At 54.1% G+C, this 9,139-nt stretch overlaps 1 protein-coding gene across 1 annotated transcript in view; it reads left to right on the top strand.

Annotated features, from left to right (window-relative positions):
• Nucleotides 1–1,896: 1,896 nt before the first annotated feature.
• The window catches only part of LOC107126261 (protein S100-A11-like), a 12,746-nt gene continuing 5,503 nt past the window's right edge, over nucleotides 1,897–9,139 (top strand). Inside the window, exon 1 of the mRNA XM_015429803.1 lies at nucleotides 1,897–2,023. Coding sequence (XP_015285289.1) covers nucleotides 2,021–2,023 — 3 coding nt within the window. The 5' untranslated portion in view covers nucleotides 1,897–2,020. The remainder of the gene's footprint in view (nucleotides 2,024–9,139) is intronic.

A 9,139-nucleotide genomic window follows, 5' to 3' on the forward strand; every position in this document is an offset into this window, starting at 1 on the left:
GACTTGATGATATTGTATCCTTCTGACGTCCCTCCCCTCCACAAACTCCACCCTCTCCAGTTTCCACTCCCAAATCTCCTGGAATTTAGCAATCTAGAGTTGACAACCCGATGCTGGATGTCTGAGCTCTTACTGACCTATTTGGGTGCCATGCTCTGGCAGAAGAGGTTTGCCAAAAGTTGCTTTCTGCCACACAAGTCCAAAATCAAAATCCAAAAAAACACCACGAAACAGGCTTTTCTTGGGGCCAGTGCGCCAGCTTCCAAATGCTCCAGGGCTCTTCCCCCCCAGGCTGAAGTTTACAAAATAAAAAAGACGGCAGGGGGAAGTTTCAGGCCTTGAGTCTGAGGCCTTTTCTTGGCAGCATTCCCCTGCTTAAGGCCAAGAAATCAAGGAAATGATATAATGCGGCGGCAGCGGTGTCAGGTTGCCCCCGATTTCCTGTGAACAGGGAACAAGAAATGGTGTCTGGGCCTGGAATGCTGAAGTCTGACTGTTAACCAGTTTGGTACAGTGGCTGGGAGCGCGGACTCTAATCTGGGAGAACCTGGGTTTGATTCCCCCACTCCTTCCACATGCAGCTGCTGGGGTGACCTTGGGTCAGCCACAAGTTCTTTCAGAGCTGTTCTCTCAAGGGCAGTTCTCGAGAGAGCTCTCTCAGAGCCACCTGCCTCACAGGGGCGTCTGTTGTGGGGAGAGGAAGGGAAAGGAGATTATAAACCGCTCTGAGACTCCTTCGGGTAGTGAAGGGCGGGGTATAAATCCAATCTCCTCCTCCTCCTTCTTCTTCTTCCTCCCCCCCCCCCAAGGGGTAGCACAAAAGGTAAAGGTAAAGGTTCCCTTGCTCGAAAGCCAGTCAAGTCCGACTCTAGAGTTGTGGTGCTCATCTCAGTTTCCAAGCCGAAGTGCCAGCGCTGTCCGAAGACGTTTCCGTGGCCATGTGGCTGGCATGACTAAACACCAAGTCGTACGGAACGCTGTTCCCTTCCCACTGAAGTGGTACCTATTTATCTACTTGCAATTTCTTGCTTTTGAACTGCTAGGTTGGCAGGAGCTGTAAGTAGAGATGGGAGCTCACTCCGTCCTGCGGCACCCGGGTCTCGAACTGCTGAGCTACCGACCTTCCACAGCCTGCAGTTCAGCGTCTTAACCAGTTGAGCCACCGCAGCACAAAAAGACGCTGATGGATAGGGTTGCCAGATCTAGGTTGGGAAAGACCCAGGGATTTTGGAACCTAAGGAGGGCAGGGTTTGGGGAGACGAGGGACTTCAATGGGGTATAATACCACAGCGCCCAGTCCACCTTCCCAGTCCGCCATTTTCTTCAGGAGAACTGATCTCTGTCGCCTGGAGATCAGTTGTCATCCCAGGAGATCTCCAGCCACCGCCTGGAGGTTGGCAACACTATTGACAGAGCCTCCAGGTGCAGAGGCAGTATATCCCTGAATCAAGTACGTTAGCAAAACAGTGGGAAGGCCTTCCCCATTCACGCCTTCCTTGTGAACTCCCAGTTTCCAGTGGTTTGGGCTACCCGCCGTCGGAAACAGGACTCCGGGCCTCATCGCCCTGGGTTCCGATCCAGCCGGACTGTTCGCACGTTCCTGCCCTCTTCCCGGCTGCCCGCCGAGCAGAAATCCAACAGTTTCCCACTCGCCGCATCCTCCCGCCGGCGTCGCTTCGCCAGTTGGATTTCCGCCTGTGGTGTAACCGCAGTGGCCCTGCCAGGAAAAAAGAACAGTGAGAAATTAGAGGCCTGGGAAAGAAAAGCAAACTTCTCTCCCCCCCTCCCCAGCACATTCCTGAGTGAGGGTGGGGCTTGAGTTCTCCAAACAGGCAAGTCCAGCTTTGTCCTGAAGGAGGGGAGGAAAGGGGGGAAGTGGTTGCTAAACCAGGCAAGAGGGAGGGCGTTGGCTGGGCCGGGGAGGGGAGGGGCGAGCCCTCACCTCCCCTGAAATCCATTGCTCACAGTCAGCCCGCCAGCCCACAGCAGCCGTGGTCCACCTCGCCCTCTCTCCGCAGACATGGTAAGTTGACGCCTGTTTGGCACCCTGATCTCAGGGCTCCCAAACCCTGCACATTAATGCACAGGAGGAGAAAACTTCCTTTCCGCCCCTTGTGTTTCCCTCCTCCCCAGAGCACTCCACAGAGAAAACAAGCTCTGGAAAAAAACATAGTTTCCATTCAGTGGAGGCACTAATGGGGAACAACGGGAGGGGATTTTGGCAGCTGAGCGCATGGGGCATGTGCCAAGGGTGAAGTCACTGTCTCCACATGGGGGGAAATGAAGGGCGGAAGCCTGGGAAGGTGGGATGTGGGGGAGGTGGGATGTGGGGCCGGACAACACCGGTGAGGCCAAGTGGGTGGGCGCCACGAATTCAGAATTTTCGGGGCAACAAATATTCGTGGCAGGCACACCGATGTTCGTTTCGGCGAACATGTGAAGGGAAGATTCATGGTTATAAGCTCATGTTCTACGTGCACCCAGATGGCCACGGCCAATCAGGACTCCACAGTATGTGGCCACTGTGCGTCTTCCCTTCTCTGGGGTTCAGAAAACGTGTGGCTCTCGTTCACACTGAAACTTGGCAACCGCAGCCGCTGCGCATAACGGAAGTCCCAGCTGGCTCTGTGGGGAAATGGAGTCAGTTTTTTTAAATCTCATTTTACTGTCTTAGTTCAGATTCTGAATCCATGCGGCAAACACGGGGTCCCGGGCAGGCGGTTCAGTGCGCTTCTGCATCTCAAGGGAGGGCCCGGAGAAGGGTGTGGCTGCATGAGGGGCCATTTTGGAGCCCCTGAACCCGCAGGGCACAACGCGCGCACTCACACATCTGTAGGCTCTGCAGATGTGGTTAGAGGAGTCGAGGGCCCAGCAGAGAAACATGACTCCTTGGAAAGGGTCAGGGCATCCTAGGAGAGCTATCTTGGCTAACATTCTGTAGGAGAAACCGTTTATGATACAGACCGGGAACAGGGGAAACACTACCTGTGGGATTCCGCCTGTCATGTAGCTATCAAAGGCTGTCTTGGCTAAAGTTCAATAGGTGAAGCCTTTCTGACATGGACAGGAGAAACACTACCTGTGGGATTCCCCGTCGTGCAGCTATCAAAGGCCATCTTCACTAAAGTTCAATAGGTGGAGCCTTTCTGACAGGGAGGCAATACCTGTGGAATTTCTGACTGCCGTGCCTCTGTCAAAGGCGTGAGAGCCAGACCAGAAAGGGGAGTTAATGATCTAGCCCACTTGGACGACTTCTATTGTATAAGTATTCTTCACTGGGGGCTCCTGACGAGAGTTGCCAGTATTTGTACTGGCCACTGCTCCTGTGCCTTTAGTCCCAGCTCAGTCTGGTAATGCACACGCGGTCCATGATTTCCGAACATTAAGCTACTATTAAAGGCAACAGAGCAGAACAGAGCAGCTTATTTCCTCCACGTAGGCTGGTTTTAGGCGTAGTCAACTTTTTTTCTTTGCGGTCACATTGGAGTCAAAATGCTAAAATGCTAGAACTCGAGGGCATCCAAGGAAGCTGACGGGCAGTAGGTTCAGGGCGGACAAAAGGAAATACTACTTTACACAGAGAGTGATGAAAATGCGGAACTCGCTGCCAGAGGATATAGTGGGGGCCTCAGGAGTAAACAGCTTTAAAAGGGGATGAGATAGACTCATAGAGAAGTCTCTCAGTGGCTACTAGCCATGGTGACTGAGGGGAACCTCCATATTCAAAGGCACTAAACTGCCGAATCCCAGAGCCAGGAGGCAACATCAGGGGAAGGCCTCGGCCTCTCTGCCCGGTTCTTGGCCCTTCCAGAGGAAGTGGTTGGCCACTGTGCGAGTCAGGAGGCTGGACTAGATGGACCCTCACTGGTCTGATCCAGCTGGGCCCTTCTGGTGTTCTTCTCAGGGGAAGGCCTCGGCCTCTCTGCCCGGTTCTTGGCCCTTCCAGAGGAAGTGGTTGGCCACTGTGCGAGTCAGGAGGCTGGACTAGATGGACCCTCACTGGTCTGATCCAGCTGGGCCCTTCTGGTGTTCTTCTCAGGGGAAGGCCTCGGCCTCTCTGCCCGGTTCTTGGCCCTTCCAGAGGAAGTGGTTGGCCACTGTGCGAGTCAGGAGGCTGGACTAGATGGACCCTCACTGGTCTGATCCAGCTGGGCCCTTCTGGTGTTCTTCTCAGGGGAAGGCCTCGGCCTCTCTGCCCGGTTCTTGGCCCTTCCAGAGGAAGTGGTTGGCCACTGTGCGAGTCAGGAGGCTGGACTAGATGGACCCTCACTGGTCTGATCCAGCTGGGCCCTTCTGGTGTTCTTCTCAGGGGAAGGCCTCGGCCTCTCTGCCCGGTTCTTGGCCCTTCCAGAGGAAGTGGTTGGCCACTGTGCGAGTCAGGAGGCTGGACTAGATGGACCCTCACTGGTCTGATCCAGCTGGGCCCTTCTGGTGTTCTTCTCAGGGGAAGGCCTCGGCCTCTCTGCCCGGTTCTTGGCCCTTCCAGAGGAAGTGGTTGGCCACTGTGCGAGTCAGGAGGCTGGACTAGATGGACCCTCACTGGTCTGATCCAGCTGGGCCCTTCTGGTGTTCTTCTCAGGGGAAGGCCTCGGCCCCTCGGCCATGTTGCTGGCCCTCCAGAGGAACCGGTTGAGGCCACTGTGTGGGACAGGATGCTGGACTAGATGGACTATTGGCCTGATCCAGCAGGGCTCTTCTGGGGTTCTTCTCAGGGGAAGGCCTCGGCCTCTCTGCCCTGTTGTTGGCCCTCCAGAGGAACTGGTTGGCCCCTGTGTGAGACAGGAGGCTGGACTGGATGGCCCCTCACTGGTCTGATCCAGCAGGGCTCTTCCGGTGTTCTTATGACCCTGCTTAGCTTCTGAGATCTGATGAGATCGGGCTAGGCTCAGCCACCTGGGTCAGGGCCGTGGTCAACCCGCAGCCCCGTTTCTACCCGGCGTGGAAGTCTTTTCCTTCCAGCCCTGCAGCTTGGACCGAGCTGCTGGGCCAGATCCATGCCCCACCCTCCTGTAGACTCTGACCAGCCAACTCCAACCTCCACCCCCCTCCGGGGGGGGCTGATTCTGCATTGGCCAGAACCCTCCTCCCTCGTTCCCCAGATGCTCCACTGCTGAGTCATGAGGAAACTGGGTTACAAAGGCCCTGGAATGCAAGGGGAAGCTCAGACCTGACATCTGTTTGCAGCCCCCCCAAAAAGGACAGGTTCTGTGGATTTCCAGAAAAGATTAGCAGCAGCAGCCACAGGGAAGGGCTTGGGCCCAGTGCTCCCTCTAAGCCGAGTTAGCGTGAGCTAGCTTGCAGGTTTTTAAGCCTCCGGCTCACACGTTTTTGCCTTCGCTCAGGAAGAAGAAGAAGAAGAAGAAGAAGAGATTGGATTTATACCCCACCCTTCACTTGGAGTCTCAGAGCGGCTTACAAACTCCTTTCCCTCCCCCTCCCCACAACAGGCACCCTGTGAGGTGGGTGGGGCTGAGAGAGCTCTGACACAAACTGCTCTTTTTCAAGGACAGCTGTGCCAGAGCTTGTGACTGACCCAAGGTCACATCAGCAGGTGCAAGTGGAGGAGTGGGGAATCAAACCCGGTTCTCCCAGATTAGAGTCCGCACACTTAACCACTACACCAAACTGGCTCCCGAGCAAACTAATCTATGCAGAAGGGATGGCTCCCGAGCAAACTAATCTGCGCAGCAGCCAAATCGCTCTCGCACAACTTGAATGCCTGTAGCTCACAAAGTAGAATTTTTGCTCAGGACTCCGCAGCTTAGAGGGAGCATTGCTTGGGCCCAGGACGCACGCCTCATCCCCGGGCCTGCATTATGGCAGCGTCGCAGCCTGACCATTCGTGCATACCAGTCTGTGCCTTTCTAGGACTGCTAGATGTGCTTTGAGTGGGGCGACTGGGCATTTAACGGCGGCGCGGCAGGCAGCCCTGACGTGGTTAGTCCGGCGTAGCCTGATCTCATCAGATCTTGGAAGCTAAACTGCGTTGGCCCTGGTCAGTGATAATTATATAGCCAGGAGAGCCTAAGATTGTCTGGCAGTCAGAAGTTCTAGCTCTTTTAGTGTCATGCAACAGTAGGTGGCGAGCTGGACTTGTTTCTTTTTTAAGGCAAGAGACGTTTCAGAGGTGGGTTTGCCATTGCCTGCCTCTGCATAGCAACCCTGGACTTCCTTGCTGGTCTCCCATCCAAATACTAGCCAGGGCCGACCCTGCTTCGCTTCTAAGATCTGAAGAGATCGGTCTAGCCTGGGCTATCCAGGTCAGGGCCCTGGTTAGTGCCGGGATGGGAGATCACTAAGGAAGTCCAGGGTTGTCATGCAGAGAACGTCTCTTGAGAGTCAGTCTGGTGTAATGGTTAGGAGCATGGACTGGGAGAACCGGGTTCGATTCCCTGCTCCTCCACATTCAGCTGCTGGTGTGACCTTGGGTCAGTCACAAGTTCTCTCAGAGCTGCCCTCTCAAGGGCAGTCCTCGAAAGAGCTCTCTCAGCCCCACCGACCTCACAGGCAGTGTTCCCTCTAAGCTGAGTTAGTGTGAGCTAGCTCACAGTTTTTTAGCCTCTGGCTCACACATTTTTGTCTTAACTCAGGAAGGAGGGCTCCAGAGCAAACTAATTTATGCAGTAGCCAAATTACTTGCTCATAACTTTAATGCCAGTAGCTCACAAAGTAGAATTTGTGCTCACAGGACTCCATAGCTTAGAGGGAACATTGCTCACAGGGTGTCTGTTTTGGGGAGGGGAAGGGAGAGGAGATTGTAAGCCACTCTGATGCTCCTTTGGGTAATGATGGGCGGGGTATAAATCCAATCTCCTCCTCCTCCTCCTCCTCCTCTTCTTCTTCTTCCCTGGACCTGGATGGCCCAGGGTAGCCCAGTCTCATCAGATCCAAAGCTAAGCAGGCTACTTCGATGGGAGATGATCAAGGAAGTCCAGGGTTGATACACAGAGGCGGGCAGTGGCAAACCGTCTCTGCTCATCCCTTGCCATGAAAACCCTATGGAGTTGCCATCATTCACTCTGACTTGACAGTCGTTTTCACCACCACAGCAAAAGGCAGAAATCCGGCCAGCAAAGCTTTCCCCCATCATGGCAGGGTGGTCTCCGTTTCCGCTTGCTGCACCACTATTAAAACATAAGATTCGCCCCCAATCCCCCCCCGAAAAAATCCCAAATAAACCCACAGAGCACAATCTGCGAACGGAAGGATATCTCTGACCCCGCACCTTACAGAATTCCACAGGAAGGGCCCAGTGAGCCAAATTAAACCACGATGAGGAGGCGAAAGATCACATTGGAGAGGAAGCCGATCTGACCCTGGAGAGCCGCTGCCAGTCTGAGTAGACAACGCCAATGCTCCCTCTAAGCTGTGGAGTGTTGTGAGCAAAAATTCTACTTGGTGAGCTCCTGGCGTTAAAGCGGTGAGCGAGCGATTTGGCCACTGCATCAGTTAGTTTGCTCCGGAGCCATCCCTCCTGAGCGAAGGCAAAGATGTGTGAGCTGGAGGCTAAAAAACTGCGAGCTAGCTCACACTAACTCAGCTTAGAGGGAACACTGCTCTGGAGCCCTCCTTCCTGAGCTAAAGCAAAAATGGGTGAGCCGGAGGCTAAAAAACTGCGAGCTAGCTCACACTAACTCAGCTTAGAGGGAACACTGCTCTGGAGCCCTCCTTCCTGAGCTAAAGCAAAAATGGGTGAGCCGGAGGCTAAAAAACTGTGAGCTAGCTCACCCTAACTCAGCTTAGAGGGAACACTGCACAAGACTGAGCTAGATAGAGAAGGATCTGCGTTGGCATAAGGCAAATTCCTGTGACCAAAGTATGACAGCCCAAGTTTAGTATTTTGGGAGGCAATCTATCTTTAAGTGCGATCCGTACAAATGCCTCCCCTCACATCAGACTCTCCTAACAGTCAGGTTAGTCTTGGGCCAGGCCTAATTTCAGCTTTCTAGGTGGAGTTTGGGAACCTTCTGAGATGTTCTTCAGATTCCCCATTTGGGACAAATACTTTGCTTTTAGACTTGAACACATGAAGTTGCCTTATGCCAACTCAGACCCTCCTCCATCAAGCTCAGTTTTTTTCTGCCCAGACTGACAGCGGCTCTCCAGGGTCTCAGGCTGGGGTCTTTCCCGTCACCTCCTGCCAGGTCCTTTTAAACTGGAGATGCCGGGGATTGAACCTGGGACCTCCTGCATGCCAAGCAGAGGCTCTTCCACTGAGCCACAGCCCCTCTTTACAGCTCTCCAGGGTCTCAGGCGGAGGTCTTTCCCATCACCTCCTGCCGGGTCCTTTTTAACTGGAGATGCCGGGGATTGAAACTGGGACCTCCTGCATGCCAAGCAGAGGCTCTTCCACTGAGCCCGGGCCCCTCCTCCAAGGACATTCAGATGCTTCTGTTAATGAGTCAGCCCTCTAGGTCTGTGTGTCATGCTCGGTCTCTTTCTTTCGCCCCCATATTTTTCCATGTGACACATCAAGAGAGAGATCTGGAGAGGTGAGGAGGTGGCCTCTTGTTTCTCCTTTCTTTCTGCCTCTAAAGAGGAGCCATGGAAACTTTCTCAGCTTCCCAAGCCCGGCTCTTTCCTCCCTCCCAGCGGACACACCCAGCCCTCCTCCTCCCTCGGCTCATTCTTTAGCCCAAAGCAAACAGGCTGTTGCGCACACATTCGCTTGGCAACTGGAAGGAGCTTCCCCAAACTGATTCATCGCCTCCGATCCACCCCCTCTCCGCCTCTGGGATCTCACTGCAGGGATGCCTTTGGCCACTAGAGGGGGCAAGAGAGATTCCTCATCATCTGTCCCTGGGCAGTTTGGCCATGTGGGTCAGGATTCAGGAGGGTTGGGACCAATGTTCCCTCTAAGCTGCGAGGTCTTGTGAGCAAAAATTCTACTTTGTGAGCTATGGGCATTAAAGTTGTGAGCGAGCGATTTGGCCACTGCATAAATTAGTTTGCTCTGGAGCCATCATTCCTGAGCTAAGACAAAAATGCGGGAGCCAGAGGCTAAAAAATTGTGAGCTAGCTCACACTAACTCAGCTTAGAGGGAACACTGGTTGGGACTCTTTCACCGGTCAGTGGGTCATGAGGCACAGACTCATGAGCTGCGAAAGGGTCCCGAGGGCAGGAAAATTAGAAAACATG

This window comes from Gekko japonicus, unplaced genomic scaffold, assembly GCF_001447785.1.
Source record: "Gekko japonicus isolate JY-2015 unplaced genomic scaffold, Gekko_japonicus_V1.1 scaffold1096, whole genome shotgun sequence".
Lineage (NCBI taxonomy): Eukaryota > Metazoa > Chordata > Lepidosauria > Squamata > Gekkonidae > Gekko > Gekko japonicus.